Consider the following 16,593-nt stretch of genomic DNA (forward strand, 5'->3'; position numbering starts at 1 on the left):
TACACGCACAGCATTTTAATACACCACTTACAGACTAGACGGTACAGACAGACAGAAGCGACAGAGAAAGGAAGGCGGAGAAGGCAGTGTCACTGTCAGTCCTTGACGTCGGCTATACCCTGTGGGGTGATGGCGAACATGGCCTCGGCCTCTGGCAGGCAGGGCGAGTCGTAGATCTTGCAGATGCGGGTCTCCCCGCGGCCCTTGCGCAGGTAGAGGCGTGTGGTCGATGCATGTGCCATGATGTTGCCACCGATGGGCTTCTTCGGGTCTGCCGAAAACATGGCTGCACCGTCCACCTAATTGGGGGGAAGGGGAAAGCACGAGATGTCTTATTAAAGGGACCCTGCAACACTTTTTGAGTAGTGCAAGTAAACCTGCACGACGTTTAGATTACACTGCCAGGAATACCTGAGCCGAATATTACACATGCACGGGAAGCGGTGAGCGTGCAAATCGCTGTGAAAGACACGGAAAAACCAATGCCCTCTCTTCAGTTTTCTTCATTATGCCCCCCTGGCGTGGCCTCAACGACGTCATTGAGACCCTATTGGCTGTCACTGGTCAACTTCGCAGCTTATTTCCCACATTTCCTGTGACGATCTGCCGCCGTTGGCACTGTGTACCAACCTCTTGTATGCCTGAACCTGTACACACAGTTTTGGCGTTTCTTTTGTGTTTTAGGTGCGCGAACAGTTTTAGTCACAAACTCAATACTCCCCTTTCAACGAGACCACTTGACAACAAACGTTAATTGCTTCAAAAACGCCCTACCAGCCTGAGTGTGCGCTTGCGAGCAGGCAGCCATGCCTGCTTTTTGTGGCACCAAACCGGAAATAGACCCCTCCACGTTGCAGAGAAAAGGAGAAAACTCCCCGGCCCGTGATAAGTTGAAAGCCATGTCCCCCCTTAAACAGCAACCACCGTACATGACTCCCTTGATGCAAAGAGGACTTGTATCAGGTTACGTGAGGACACAGCCATAGTGTGAAGTCCCTGCCATCGACTGCAACCTGTAGCGCTAAAACTGTAGAGATTTGCTTCTATACTCGGTGACAACTTAAGAACGGCACCGGAAGTTGCCGCTGTGCCTTATCGCCGTAGCCGGATGTTTCTCCGTGCGGCGCAAGTATTTTTGAACATGACGTGAGCCATTCCCGTGATTTTTTGGGCTTAATACGCTTATAAACGACTCCAGTGACGACCAACAAACTGCGTGAGACAAGGCAGACGATATCACGCATTCATAGCAAACCCCTTTCACGACGCGCGCGCACTGACGTCACGGGTCCGGCGCTTTGGTGGAGTGATACACTACATGAGGTGGTGCCGTTCTTGAGTTGTAACCGAGTATAATGACCAACTCCGACACAAATTCCAGCCCTGGCACACCCACCTGTGCGACCACCTGGTTTGTGATGAGGACTGCGACGCCGAACTCGTCAGCCAGACGCAGCAGCATGCGTAGGAAGCGGGCCAGGTGCATCTGCCGTGCGCTGAGCTCCCCACGGCCGGAGTAGTCCGTCCGGTACAGTGCCGTGGCCGAGTCCACGATGAGCATGGCGTACCGCGTCTCTGCCATCATGGCCGACGCCTGCGAGAAGACGTTTCAAGGAGAGAGGCCTTGTGAATGGACGGCAAGGGAAAGAGAGAGTCGTTTGGGTGCCTCGAAGCGATTTAGCTGAGCGAATGCGGGGAGCCCCGAACATAGAGTTCCAGTGGGTCCCCGTAGAATTGGGAGCAGAGTAACTCGTTTATTTATTTAGGTACACTAAGGGCCCAAGTGGGCATTACATAGGGGGGGAATGAGTTGAAAACCAACGAAACGTACAATATTGCAAAAGAAAAGAATCAACACAACAAAAATTACATTGGAATACCATAAAAGTACAAGTACACAATACAATTGCAAAATACCGCGTTAAACGTTGTACCCCAAAACAAGAAGTGTAAAAGTGACCAAAAAATCTGGTATTTTAAAAACAGGAACACACATTTACAGCCTAGAAAAGATAAGCATAAAAAAGGCAGGTTACGGAGTATTTCGAATAGCTAAAAATGCGAGGAGTGCAGTTTGAAAAGAAGAGGCGTCTGTTAGCTCCACTAGGCTACTTGGTAAAGAATTCCATACTTTGATTGCCAATACGAGGGGTGAGTTCTGATATTTGTTTGTTCGGGCAAAAATTGGCCTAACTTTGTGAGCGTGGTCAGTGCGTGCGGACATATAGGGTGCCGGAAGGATGAATATGTGACCGAATGGTGTTGGATGATGGTACTGGTTGTGAAAAAAAGTTAATTTTGAGAACTGCCTGCGTTGGGTGAGAGGGAGGAGGTTAAAGGGGTCCTGAAATGCCTTCCGCCGATGCATGGATGTACATGTAACCAAATAAAGCAATGTATTAGCAATCTCCTCCTGCAAGAATTTTGTTAAAGCGATGAGTATTAGCTGAAAATCGTAAATCGAAAACCGCGCATTATCGCCGCGCCGTATTTCCTCCTCCTTTCAACTGTTTCTTCTCTGTTGGCCTCCCCTCCCATGATGCTTCGCTCCTCAGCGGTGACGTACTTCCGCTATTGCGCTCCCACAGACTGCCGTCTGCTACGGGCCAGCTCTTTCGGCTTTTTCGTCTTTGTTGACACCATGGACACTCCTCTAAAGGCTGGAAAAGCGAACGAAAGACCTGGCCGCATGTGTGCGGCCTGGCCTTGCCCTTTCGCGGTGTACGTAGCTGCAGTTGGTATCGGCGGCGAACTCGCAGCCGCGCAGGGAGAATCGTGCGCTCGTTCCTTTGGTGCACCGCGCAATGTTTATCCAAAAAGCGCGGTCTCAGATGTGGGCCCGCTGGTGCCGGGTCTTATTTTGCGGTGGTTGTAATTCCTACTACTGGCGGCATGTGAAAAAAAGACATTTTAAACCGACACAGAACCCGTGCACAAAACGCGCCGGATCGGATTGCTTTATCAGTGGCGATGAACGGGAAGGCGCAGAGCAAACCAACGCCGCACTCGAGCAGCGAGCATCCGTGTTCTGCCAAGCTGCACCCGTGTGTTGCATTCAATACTGATGGGAAAGCGTTGTTTGAACTTGTTTTGATATTCGTAAAATGTTCAGGCACTCCGGCACTCCGCTAGCAGATCAGCCGCCGAGTCATTTCGGAAAACATTTAACAGATGGCGCCGTATGCATTAGCATGTCGCAACGCAAAACTGATGAGACGTTATACTAAAACTCCCCTCGCGATGTTTACGTAGCGGGACGCAAAAATTTAGCGTTTAGCGTATGCAAAGGCACAAACGCTGTACTAAAACTCTCTATTAGCAGCAAAATAGCGTGCGTACGTGAGGCTGCTTGCGTTTACAACGCTGCACGCCGAGCGCTTACGTTTCAAACCTAGTGACATCGTTTAAATACACTCGTAAGCACAGTGTGACGTAGTCACATATCAACCGTATGCTCAGGCGACAAGCAAGACCTTATTTAATGTGGGACGGAGATTGCGCATAAAGGCCCGTTCGCACTTGCGACGAAAGCGAGCGAAAGCGATGGGAATTTCGTCGCTTTGTCGCGCGACGATCGTGCTTGTCGAATTGTCGGGAGAAATTTTCGTCGCGCGACAGAATTCCCGTCGCTTTCGCTCGCTTTCGTCGCAAGCGGGATTGGAAAGTTCTGCCCCTGCCGTATGCTACGCAGCACGGAGGCAACCACGCGATCTGCTCGGGCGAGACGAACGCGCACACTCCCGCACGGCAGCCCCCCAAGCGGCAGCCGGCCGCGTACATCGCTCCCGGCGCACGCCTGGGGCCCGCCCTCGGCACACTAGCAACACTAGCCAGCATATTTCAGGCACAATAATGGAGGAAAGATCTTTTGCTTCCGATGAACCAAGTTCTTTGCCCCTGTGTTTTTAAATACGTGAAGTGGTTAGCACGTCGCCCTCACGCAGCTCTGTATCGTCGTAGCATCGCTGACTGTTCGAACGAAGCTTGCAGCTAAGCCAATGCAGCGACCGAAGCTGTGTGTGTGTGTGCATCGCCTCCTGTGTGTAGCGTTCGTTTCGCGATGAAATGCGACGTTGTACTTCTGCGGGTGGATAGTGCTTCCCATGGTCTCGATTATCTTTCTCGAACGACGAACGACGAACGACTCAACCTCGCATGGGGTATGTGTAGTGTGCCTGGCTAAAAGCCTTCTCGCTTGCGTGCCAGAGTTCAGTGACTTGCTGTTCGTCCCCGCAAACAAAGCGCGAGGTGAGTGCCGAATTTACGACGGGCAGGAGGAAGCAACCGATCGTCTGTCAATCGCGGTTCAGACTTGCAACGCATATTGTGACGTTGTGTTCGTTCGAAACGCATCTCTGGTTTGTTTTGAAGTTGAATAAAATGTATCCGTCAAACCCAGGCATTCGGCTCAGGGCGTTCTCTGCGATTGCACGAAAGAAGTGCCACGGGGCTTCAACGCTTTCTTTAGGGAAGGTACTCAGGCAAGAGAATATCCATGTCGTGTTATGGCCGTGTTGCATTCAATACGAACGGTTAAGCGTTTGTTTACACTTGTTTCGTTTGTCGTAAAATGTCCAAGCACTCCGGCACTACGCTGGCAGATCAGCCGGCGAGTCGACGCTGAGCAGACGACTCATCTCTTTGCCGGAAGTGCGTGAAAAAGCCGCCCAATAGCAGGATGTCTAGCTCATGACGAACATATGGGAATCGATGATGTAGACATGTGAAGATGGCGGCGTCCAAAAACACGAAGGGAAGGGTGAGAAAAAAGCGACAAACTTTGCAACAAAAGTGTGAGCTTTCCGCTGCGCGTAAAAGAGTAATACTTGGCACAGCTGACGTTGACGACCCAATCTAACGATTGCGCTAGTTCATTTAGTGTGCTCAAAATGCCTTTCAGGACCCCTTTAAGTGTGTCCTTCAAGGCAGATACACTCTGGTATCTTGAATACGACAAAAGAATGAAGTGTGCGGCCTTGTTGTGTATGGGTCATCTGCTAAGGAGATGCATGGGTCACATTCTTTGAAAAGTATGCCACTGATGCTATCAGTGTTGAACGGATGCAGCGACATGTCCGCTGCAACTACATTACCACGACGATAAAGTTCGCAGTTTGCCGTTCGCCACTCCACGTGAATGCATGTGAGTTTGCTGTTAGGATCATGACGATAAAGTTTGTTGCTAGCTATTTGCTACTTGATGTGAATGCATGTGAGAAATTTTTCAAGCTCGAAGGGCCAACAATGTGGCGGCCGTAGGAAAAACAGACACCTTAATAAATGCTGTCTTTGTTGAAGAAAATAAATTCCAAAATAATCTAGCTTAAATACGACGAACTGAACACTCTATAAGCAGCTAAAATGTGAAGGTGCGCAAACATCCACAGGAAATAAAAAGGTGCTTTAACTCTTTCGAGACCATGCCATATGCCATCGTTACGGGTATCGTTGATTTATTTTTACAAAAAGAGAAGCAGTGATGAAAAAAAAGAAAATACCCCCTCACCCATACTCTCTCTCAGCGCTGCCTGGTGGAGTGTTGCTCCATGGCAACCGTTCTCTGCAGTGTTCGCATACGTAGTTTGCTGTGGCTTTGTGGTTGTGTTCCCGTTTCAGCCTTTTCTGTTAAATCCACCCTCCCTGATAATTTTCCCTCAATGATAATGCTGGTGTGATTCACTGCGCAGAGAATAAAACTGAAGATATGACTGCCAGTGTTCAGCCACCGTCCCAACGGTGTTTTTTTGAAGACTTATGAGAGGCGCCGATTGCAGTGTCGAACAATGCAAACACAATGAAGTGTTTACATTGTTTCTCATGCGACAAAGAGGAGGAAGTTCAAGTAATTCTGCGGAACACTTACGCCAGCTATCGTCACTGACATCATCACCAAGGGCACTTCATATCTCCGTTAAGCAGCGCACAGCCAGTGTCATTCAGGGAGCCTGAGTGCACACGGCGTAAGTGCACTTAAATAGGCACGTTTGATAGCGGTATTAATGGTTCCCTAGAGGATGAACCAGATTGTTTGCAGCTGAAGCTGAGAAACATGTACGAGCACTTTAAACGATTTTGTAAGCAATGCAGGAAAGCTTGTGAAAGGACGTGCTTCACCTCCGGAAGCTGGGAAGGGACCTAATACAATGTGCAGTCACAAAAACTATCACGAATGACATCTCTAAGCCAGCCTGAGCGATTTCCTGTTGACATGTTTGAACACATGTTGGTGCTGATGTATATAAAGCGACCTAGTGTGATTCCTCGGTGTTTTAGAGTTTTTGGCAACAGGAAACCTTGGCTACAGGAGAAGTGTTTCCCGGGTCCCATGAGTGTTGCTTCTAATGAAGTTTTAGGCAGGCTCAGTTTCTTTTGTTTCTTTGCTCGCTGCGTCTATTTTCTTGTTAGGTTCTGGTACCAGAGATAATCTGTAAAAGTGGCACTAATGATTGTCAACTGCAGAGAGAAAAGCCTTGTTCATGTTTCTGCTTGTGGCATCGACCAAAACAACAGCAAATAAAAAAAAAAAATCTAATCCTGAAAGCGTGATTCAGCGCACAGCAACATAACAGGGAACCCACACCGGGCTGACCTGAGCCCGACGAAATCGTGTCCACCACCGCGTCCACACCTGTATAAGCGGCCACACCTGGTAATTTGAGTTGCGTTGCAGTTAGAGGCATGTGCAGTCATGGAAAAATGAAATGCTAACACAAAAATACGAATTAGAACATGCAAAATTAAAAAACACAGTTTCTGGAGGTCCAATAATGGCATGCTATTAGTGTATTTGGAAAGCCACACCTCCCAACCTTGTTGCTGTAATTAGGCCACGCCTTGATTTGAACTGCATGGAAAGAATTCACACAATTCGTGTGCTCCAGTTCGTATTTTTGTGATTGCATTTCACTTGTCTATGACTGTACATTCAAAGACATTTATCTTGGAGACGTGCAGTTAGAGACATGAGCAGTTAAAGAAATGTGCAATTAAGAGGCATCTGCAGTTAAAAAAATGTGCATTTATAGACATGTGCAGTTAAGGAAATGTGCAATTAAGAGGCATTTGCAGTTACAAAAATGTGCATTTAGAGACATGTGCAATTAAAGAAATGTGCAATTAAGAGGCATCTGCAGTTAAAAAAATGTGCAGAGACATGTGCAGTTAAAAGACATGCAGTTAGAGAAATGTGCACTTAAGAGGCATCTGCAGTTAGAAAAATGTGCAGTTAGAGACATGTGCAGTTAGCGAAATGTGCAGTTAAGAGGCATCTGCAGTTACGAGACATGTGCAGTTAAGAAACATGTGCAGTTAAAGAAATATGCAGTTAAGAGACATGTGCAGTTAAGAAACGTGCACTTAGAGACATGTGCAGTCAGAGACGTGCCCCACCTGTATGAGCAGCTGCGTCTGGTGGTCCGAGTTGTAGGCGCGCGCATAGGCCACGTTGTCCAGCACGTCGGGGCCCGACAGGCCGAACTTCTCGGCCACCGCGAGCAGGCGCTCGGGCCGGAAGGTGCCCTCGGTGTCTATGTACAGGCACTTGCCCTCGCCCCCGCTGTGCTCAATCGGCAGCTGGCACGTCACCGCCAGCATGTGGCACAGCTGCGTCTTGCCCGTCCGGAACTCGCCAAACACCTGCGTTCACACAACAGGCGCCACTACGTGTGACAACATTTCAGAGACTATAATCTTTCTTGGGCTACTCAAATGAGAAAGTCTGTCTGCCTGTCTGTTCATCGATCCAGCCACGCCGCCAAAGTTGAAAGAATTCTTCGGCGAGATGTTTATATGAGCAAAACATTTGCAAACAACCAAATCTAGAAATATACTCCGTATTTGTCAACATTGCTCAGAAAAAAGATAATTGCAGGCTTATATGAGGAAACACATCAACAGGGGCGGATCCAGGTTTTTTCTGTGGGGAGGGTCAGCTTCTATTAGTCATGATAATGATGGTGATGATGATGAAAAGGAGGACAATAGCCTTTTTTGTTCACCAAAATTTTGGATTACAAAAAATACAAAAAAAAAAGAAACAATAATCAACTAGACTTCTATGATCTGACTGATCATCTTCTTAGGGGCATAGAGTTTCATACAATAACAACTAGAGAGGAATCTGGCGCTGCGATTGTACGCCTCAATGGGCGTGATGGGTAGTTCTGGATTCAAATTGGCGCTCGATGGCTTGTGGAAGCTACTATGGATTGGAGGCAGTTTCGTTTTCGTTTTGGATTTACATGAACGCATTTGCCTACGCAGGGTGTTGGAAGAAGCTATCAAAAATACGCTGCTCCTTGAACTGCATGTCGCGCGCGCACTGACGCCGCCCTGAGTGGAATGTTTTTTAACCAGTTGTGAATTGGGTGGGTTATCAATTTATTGCCGGCACAGTGAGCACGAAAACACAAATGACGGCGCTCTGTGCGGCGAAGTTGCCTGCAAATTAGGAGTTCCGGCGCTGCTCATTCGGCAGAGCAATGCATTGTCGAAGCTGACGACGGTTGTGAATCGCTTGGAACAGCCACACCTTCTGTGCGAACGCCGGATCCTACGGCATAGACCAGCAGTACTGGCGGCTGATAGGAACGCAGCTTGATGAATGTCACAAATTCAGGCAAGAATAACTTCTCCAAAGGTAATCGGTTTCTTTTTTTTTTTATGAGCACAAAACTTTTCTCTTCCTATTACAAACCACTAGCACCGAAACTTTTACAAGTAGTTTTTAAAGAAGTCCGCGTCCTGCTGTAGTTGGCGGCAAGTGGCAAACCTGCTCCACAAACCTCCTCGACTACGCGTCTGCTTTTTATTTAACCCTTTGAGGGCCGAATTTTTTTTTTAAAAAACTTTCCCTGGTGGTCAAATTAGTTTATTGCGGATTTGGAATGTACAAAATGTCTAAAGTCAGGATTAAATGGTAAAAAATTATCAGGAACAGTATTTTGGGGTCAGCATCACTTAGAACAGAAAAATGTTCAATAGAGTGTGGTATTCCTTGAAACACAGGTCTACGCACAGTGCCTTATCGCAGTCTGCATGCATAAAGCGCATGTCCGAAAATGAGCTGTCTTCTTCCGAAGAAAGACTGTCTTCCAATTCAGACTCGGTGAAAGGAGCAAACTCAGAGTCAGAAGAGTCATCGCAGTCGGTGTCATCTGAGCGGGCAGTTCGTTGGGCCATATCGCCGCTTTGTCGTGCATCTGAAGAACTCGAGGGCAACCCAGTAAACGAGGAGAGCGAGAATAACTCATGCGCGCCGGTGATAAACAAGCTAATAGCAGCGCCAATATAGATAGAAATCAACTTCTGCCGCCCCCGCAACGGAGTCTCCGATTAGGTTACTTCAGTTCCAAGCAAGGAGCCCAAGAATACCTAGTGAGCATGGGTAATAAACAAGATAAGAGCAGCGCCAATATAGATCGAAATCAACTTCCGCCGCCCCTGATAGCGAGCGCCGATCAAGTTTCGCGCGCCTCCGATGCGATCACGTGGCGGAACTGAAACCAAGAAACGCGTTGACACGTACAGACGCCGTAACGCGCCGAAGCCAGAGTTCTGTTTTTCACCGCAAGAAGGTAGCACAATCAAATTTCAAACACTTCTTGTGTGTCCCAGGAGGTGGCAGCACCTCCCAGGGAGCATGCATCGTTAATATGGCGCGAAATTTCAAACGGATGCTCGAAATCGTACCCGTACGGCAAAGACCTTGCGGGACGGAAAACCGCCGCAGTACACGTACGGCAAAAACCCTGAAAGGGTTAAACGCGCCGTTTTATTTCGTACAAAAGCGTTTTTTCGTCACTTTCTTGTTCGCCTTGTAATTTGTAAATGGAGAACTGGGCGACAAGAGTTTTTATGTCAAAAAACACAATTTGCGCAGTCAAAGGCCAGTTTCGATCCTACGCAATCCGGTTTTAGAACTACCCATCATTCCCATTGAATCGTAAGCGCCGCTGCCATGTTTGCATTGACACTAGCGCCAGTTTCCCCTCTAGTTATTATTGTATGAAACTCTAAGCTTAGGGGTATAAATTGTAAAATGAAGGGGGGACATCTGCCAATGGACATCAGTACATAACTGGTTTTTGCAGTGTGCTTTTCATTCAAAGTAGACACGCGCTCGATTTTGCCGAGAGTAAATTAAGAAGAAAGAGGTTTAAAACAAGGCTGGCACCCAAGCTTCATGCTCATGGCTCGAGTGCCAAGTCCGAAAAGATGGTGCAGCAGTGTAGATGCGGCCAAATTAAACCCTGCAAGCCACCAATGGGTTGAATGATACACGAGGGGAACAGGGTCAAAGTTGGGCAGAGGAGACAGGAGAGGCAGCTACGTGGCAGGGGCACCAGGATCTTTCAACATTTGCAGCCACATGACCAGATGCGTGGCCCGTTTTTTTTCGCACTGTACGTATTCAATGCCTTTCTTCTACAATGCTTCCTGCTGTATTTTATATGCATATAATGGGCCTAAACTAGCTCCACTTATTGGCCCAACAGTTTGCGCTACATATTTTTTGAAGAATTTGCGATAAAAAATTATGCATTCCTTTGTCCAATGATGACGATGCTTGAATCCGAAGATTTCTCACATGAGGGATTCCTTGGTCGCCGTCTGAGTTTGGACTTTGACTCGCCGACAATTTGGCCTCTGACTCGTTGAGCTTTGACTCGCACGCACTTTCGACTTTTGTTCGTAGCGGCTTCAACTTTGACTCTAAGCCATCTAATTTGTCACAAAGAAAGCTCGTGTTGAACTACCGTCGTCATTAGACGGAGGGGTGCATGGTACTTATGACTGATTTTGCACGTCCGTGCACCCCTCCCGACATCCACACTGCTTCGACCGCGTCGGACTGGCACAACTGGCGGAACGTTCACCTCATGATGTGAGGGACCCAGGTTTGATTCTGACCACTCATGATCATCATCATCAGTGCGTTTTTGACGCAACATGAGCCATCAATGAGACAAAGAAAGCTCCGCTTTAAAAAAAGAAGAGACACCCACCTCGGTGATGGAGCCCGTCTCGATGCCTCCCCCGAGCAGCTTGTCGAGCTCCTTGGAGCCCGTGGTGATCTGGACGATGTCGGAGCGCTTCTGGTGGATCTCGGTGGCCGTGGTGAAGCCGAGCGGCACGAGCTTGGCCGCCTCGGCCAGCAGCTTGTCGGCCTTGGCCTCGCTGATGCCCTTGATGGTGAGCAGCTGCTTCTTGGGCGCATACGCCACCGCCTCCACCGTGTGGAAGCCCGCCTCCTCGAGCTTCCGGATGTCCGCCGCACCAATGCCGTTGCCCTGCGACAGCGGGGGTTTCGGCAGAGAGTAAGAAACGAGACGGGAAAGAAGGAAGAAATCTGCTTCTCGAAGGTGGCTAAATAACGACGCAAGCACTTGGTGCGGGTTAAAGGGACCCTGCAACACTTTTCAAACTTTTTTTTTTCTAAATTTTAACTGCTTTAAGAACGTAGTCAACCAACACACAGTATTTAGAGTAGGTGGTCGCCAAGCACCTCAGCCAAAAATTACTGCTCTATGCCCATCGGATAACTTGGAAACTTGCTCAAAAGATTTTTCTCTCTTTCCCGGTCCTGGCATTATTCGACCGCTTGAGCTACATCATTACAGCGGTGTAGCGGCCATTGGCCGGCTTTCTTTCAGCTGCAGCAACGAATGCATTCGATAGCCAGTTCAAAATGAAAGCCACAAGAGTAAAGCAGAAACGGAAAGTGTATCTGCTGCAACAAGCAAATCACGTGGTGCTTCCAGATGTGAAGGAAAGAGTGAAAGCGTTTATCGGAAGTGCTGCAGAGTCCATTTAAAATAGCAGCATCTGTTGTGGACAAGAAACCACACCGACACCGACATCGGCATTCTGCTGTGCAGCCAAAACGTGCGGTGGCCACAGGGTCAGTGTGTGACTGCTATCATTTTGAGGAAATAAACTGAAATGAAATGAAATCTTGTTCGCGGTCAAAGCTGCAACGCTTCACAGTGCACACGCTGCATTCATTGTGTCATTTTGTGGTGCTTGCTGCAATGGGTATTTCACCCCCTGAATGAAATCTTGCTCCGTGGTGGAGAGTCACCGAATTAAAGGGGCCATACAGACAGAACACAAGCTTGGTTCATTAAAAAAATTGTCTTGTTGGAGTCATACTGACACCGCTTTTACCCTAAAAATCGCTCAAATAAGCTATATAAATAGGAAAAAAAGGGAATGGCTGAGCGACCCACTAGCTCATTTCCCGCAGCAGAACATAATGTACGTCCAGCTGTGCGATTGGCCGAGGCCGGCACAAGCAATTGCAAATTATGCCGGGCTTATGAGCTTGCCACACGAGCTATTTGCGCTTAAATTTAAGGCAAATTATTTTTATAGCAGTAAGAATGGTGGGGTAAACAATGAAAGTTACCAAAATACACGTAAGCATAGAAGCACCGATGCACACTGCTGTTCGCATTAAGTGCACTATGCTTGTTTTAGCTGCACAGCAGACTGCCGCTTTGGAGTTGTCTTACACGACAATGGCCGATTGGTGTAAGTGTTGTGTCTTACATGATTCTGTTCGTCGAGCAAAACCCATGTTTCACACAACGATTACTTTATACAGTAACAAAAACAAGCCAGGAGCAAATACGGTCGAAAACAAAGCAACGAAGGACAACGGTTTGCGGCTGAGTATGGTAGCACCATCTGGGAGGACTGATGGTAAGCAAGGCTGCAGAGTTAAGCGACGCACTGGAAGTTCGTTTGAATACCCGCCCTCGTGACTTCATGGCAGACGTCTCAAAAACACACGTTTTGGCGGAAGAACCAAAATATTAACTTAAATTGATTAATTTCTCAGTGAATAGAGCGTTGTTTGCTTCTGGACAAGCGCTGGGAGCACTATAAGACACGAATCATCTTCTGAATAAAACAAACTTGTATTTTGTCAGCATGGCCCCTTTAAAACACCGAAACTGTTCTGAATGGGGAAACTACTGCCTGGGCACAACCACAAAAGCTGATGCAACGAAGCCCTTCACATCCCTGCTGCAAATGCAGGATGCACTCCTAGTCCACAAAAGAAATAGCCTCGATGACAATCATCTACGGCTCACTATGGAAGCAGATGACACGGCAGCATGACCGTGGTGAGTGGACATGCTCACCAGTACCAGCTCTCATTGGTCTATGCCAGTGCATCCTGTCTTCTGATTGGCCGATTCTAGCTTTTGCCTCATTGGAGTTGCACTGACGTGTTGAAACAAATGGTATTTTTAATTTTCAAGTCCTGGGCATTTGTGGGTAGTCCACAACTACTCCCGTTAAAAAAAAAAATAATAAAAACTCTTCTGGCGCAGTTTTGGGCAGTCTAAATGACAAATGAAAGAAACCAACTGTGCAGTTCTATCTGAAGACTTCTGCTACGGTTACAACAGGTTATCTTGGGTCGCAGAAATGCAGCGATGAGTCTTCTGCAAAACAGATAATAGCCTGCCAGTTCAGTGAATAGTGCCAACAGCTCTAGTTGAGCAAGAATCATGGGTATTACATTAACTTTAGCTAGGAAGGTAGTTAGGTAAATATGCTAATGAATAAGTACTAAGATCAATCAGTTACTGAAATATCGCTGTTACAAAACAGTACTCGGAAAGATTTCTATTTCAGATATTCTAAAAAACCCTGGCTACGACAACAGGCCTAGCCAGAGAATTATCCGAAGTAGCTTGGAGCAGGGTATGCAATGCTTTAGTTATTGTAAGAAACAAAGCTCAGAAAAAGACAAAGGCAGCATGCGCTTGTGACACTAGTGTCTAATCACCGACGTTAGCTGCATTTCTAAATTTACCTCTAGCTTCTGGATCTTCACCGGTCCATAATTCTCGGCCTCCTCAAATGCCACGGCATCCCGCTCCTCCAGATCCGTCATCTTGGCTCACGATACGACGTTCCTCGGCTGCACAGCTCACCAACACGCGCGCTTCGGTCGAATCAAGGAACCATGGCTAGAAAAACAAGAAGAAAAGTGTGAAAATGGAGCTGTATTTGTGGATAACTATATAGACTCCGAGAACGATGGCAGCAGGAATGGAACAATTAGAATCACATAACAAAGTACACACAATAAAACCATACATAGGTAAATACGTCACTGATAAACACGATAGGTTCACTAAAGTGTCCATTAGCAGATTGCGAATAGGCCACACACGCATATCTTTTGAACGGCCCGCTCCCACCAGTTAGTGACAAATGTGGGGAACGGCTCTGCATGCTCCACCTATGAATTGTGCACATCCTGCAATGCCGCGAGAAAATGACACTTTCCTAAAATCTCCACATACAACATTCCGCAACACCCTTCACTTTTTTATAGGAGATGAACCAATGTTCGCTTACAAATGTATTGTACTTAACTTGTGGATATCAACTTCTTGAAACTCGTATCGTAAAGGGAATGACTTAAGACCCTCTCATCCTTGAGGGAGGTCCTGATGATTCTTTTGTGTGCGCAGGGAGCCCCGCTAGCGCATCGCCCTCTGAGGCTCCAGGCGATGTCACGTCTCAATCACGATCCTCTTACATCCATCATTAAGAGCATCTTCAGGTTTTAGTCCACGGGCCCTCTACACCCATATAGTATACATTTTTTTAGGCAATACCATTATCATCTTGTAATGAGACAGCACACCATCACACCCGAGTTTTGACATCCCGGGCTCCCTTTCTTTTACGCCTACACACGGCATCCCCGAAATGTCCCACGCGTACCTACTTACGTACAGGGACATAACCCAACATCAACAGCCTTCTCCGCAGGAACCTACCTCCCCCGCACCCTTCCTTTGCTCCGCCAGCAGCGCACATGTGGCGGCCCTTACAAACCGCACTCTCCTTGTGCACACTCACCCACACCAATTCACCTCCCCTCACTGCGGCGCGATGGACACTCCCTTCCACTCACTCTGTGAGTGTCCGCGCAACCCCTTCCCCCTCCTCTTCTCACTGGGAGCAGGCTCTGGGGAGCTCTGACCTCACAACGCAAGAAACCGTCACGGACAGAGCCCTGGACGTCGCGGGGCCCTTTGGGCCTCCGCCACCCCCCCTACACTGAACCCAATGTAAAATAAAGTGGCACTACTACTACTACTACTACTATCATCTCAGATATTTTATGCCTGAACCTGACACTGAAAGACCAGCTAATAGTCTGCCGCTCTTTGGTCATAGATACCCATGGTGATGTACTACACTGATAGAACAAAGACACATAACTTCCTTAGGATTTGTTCTAGATTAATTATCACATAATTTTTCAGGACAGTTTCGATAAAACAAAAGTTACAGCCGTTTTCTGTATCCATACTACCCTACATAGATCGCCATGCATTGACAGCAGACAGTAATTCTGTAACGTTTACAATTGCACTGTGAACTAATTATGAGAAGTAAATGAAACTCAACGTAATCATAGAGTCGTCGTAGTGGCCAATTCCGGTATGACTTTTTTCCCCCAGATACCTACATTAGCAACGTTACTAGAATAAGTTGTACATTAGATTGGGAGTGCGAGCATTTCACGCTACGCTGAAGCGAGCGAGTGCGATTCCTTGTCGACGCGACTTGACAGGCGCACCTGGCGCAAGACAGCTTTGCTGAAAAAAAAAAAAGTGTCCCTTTTGACCAAGAAATAAACGCCGGGAAACAGGGTTCGGCTTTCATTTGCAACACTCGCTTCTGTTTGTAAACGTCCCCACACGCTAGCTGAGGAGACAAACAATGTACTAAATGTTGGATACAAAACGAAACAAAAAGAGCACCAACACGAGACAGGCGGCTCCGGGAATCGCGCTGTCTTGAGAAAGTTGGCTGATACACCAAGTTTTGCCGATTGACTTCCTTTCCCGCCTTTATGTAATGAACGTCAGTAACCACGGTTTTGATTACGCTACTACATAGCCCAAGTATGTTAATTTTTGGTTACTTTCATCGCAATTATACGAACTTCCTGCCTGAGCCACAAACTAAAAAAAACTGCTCTAAAGCCGTTCCAGGCTAATTATCAGCTGAAGACTTTAAAATTGTCGTCTGCCAACTTCAGAGACAGTTAACTTACCTTTTAGTGCTCTTCGGCATTCAAATCTTCCTCATAAAGTCGTCAGTGCTCCAGTTCTCAGCAAAGCACACAAATACGACTCACGCGCTCAGGAATGCATGTCCCAACGCGAGCGTCCAGTTGGCATAGCCCGCCTGTCCCGCCGGCGCGCCATTCAAGCAGTGATTCGAGCGAATCAGCCACAGGCCCGCAGGTCAGCAAAAGTCTTGCAAATCGTCTGAGCAAGAGTTGCAAAAGCAAATCCAAACTTCAAATAACGACAATCTTAGTGAATGCTTAGAACGAGAGACTATTTTTCACAGCTGAGCGTACAGTACAAAACTGCACTATTTTACACGGTTGTGAAGCAGCTGTTTCAAACCGTAATTTCGTGGTTAAGAGTTTTAGAATGCAATATAAACTTAATTTCTAAAATAGTAAACGCCGCTAAAATAGTCAAACTGATGTTTTAATTGTGAAATATTTTTTCACAAGTATTACACATCTTCTTAATG

General features: G+C 47.3%; 1 protein-coding gene across 2 annotated transcripts; it reads right to left on the bottom strand.

The window, feature by feature from the left end:
• LOC144142889 (DNA repair protein RAD51 homolog A-like) lies at positions 1 to 16,435 on the bottom strand. 2 transcript variants are annotated; one of them, XM_077674718.1, is made up of 6 exons: positions 16,184 to 16,435; positions 13,832 to 13,988; positions 11,007 to 11,291; positions 7,390 to 7,635; positions 1,397 to 1,594; positions 1 to 299 (listed from the first exon to the last, which is right to left on the bottom strand). In XM_077674718.1, the coding sequence occupies exons 2-6, from the start codon at positions 13,910 to 13,912 to the stop codon at positions 96 to 98; spliced, it is 1,014 nt and encodes a 337-aa protein (XP_077530844.1). In that variant the 5' UTR covers positions 13,913 to 13,988; positions 16,184 to 16,435; the 3' UTR covers positions 1 to 95. The 2 variants fall into 2 exon arrangements, with proteins under 2 accessions (XP_077530844.1, XP_077530842.1); XM_077674716.1 differs by having other exon boundaries at positions 16,100 to 16,435.
• Between the last annotated feature and the right edge of the window lie 158 nt (positions 16,436 to 16,593).

The sequence above is a fragment of the Haemaphysalis longicornis genome, unplaced genomic scaffold, assembly GCF_048455015.1.
Source record: "Haemaphysalis longicornis isolate Haplotype H1 unplaced genomic scaffold, Haemaphysalis longicornis Haplotype H1 scaffold_6, whole genome shotgun sequence".
Taxonomy (NCBI): domain Eukaryota; kingdom Metazoa; phylum Arthropoda; class Arachnida; order Ixodida; family Ixodidae; genus Haemaphysalis; species Haemaphysalis longicornis.

Excerpts from the sequence above, each read along its gene's own strand:
- LOC144142889 (XM_077674718.1), bottom strand. The coding sequence starts at position 13,912 with ATGACGGATCTGGAGGAGCGGGATGCCGTGGCATTTGAGGAGGCCGAG. Across the intron at positions 1,595-7,389 it reads AGACGCAGCTGCTCATACAG|GCGTCGGCCATGATGGCAGA; the intron begins GTGGGGCACGTC and ends GTCTTCTCGCAG. Across the intron at positions 300-1,396 it reads CAAACCAGGTGGTCGCACAG|GTGGACGGTGCAGCCATGTT; the intron begins GTGGGTGTGCCA and ends CCCCCCAATTAG.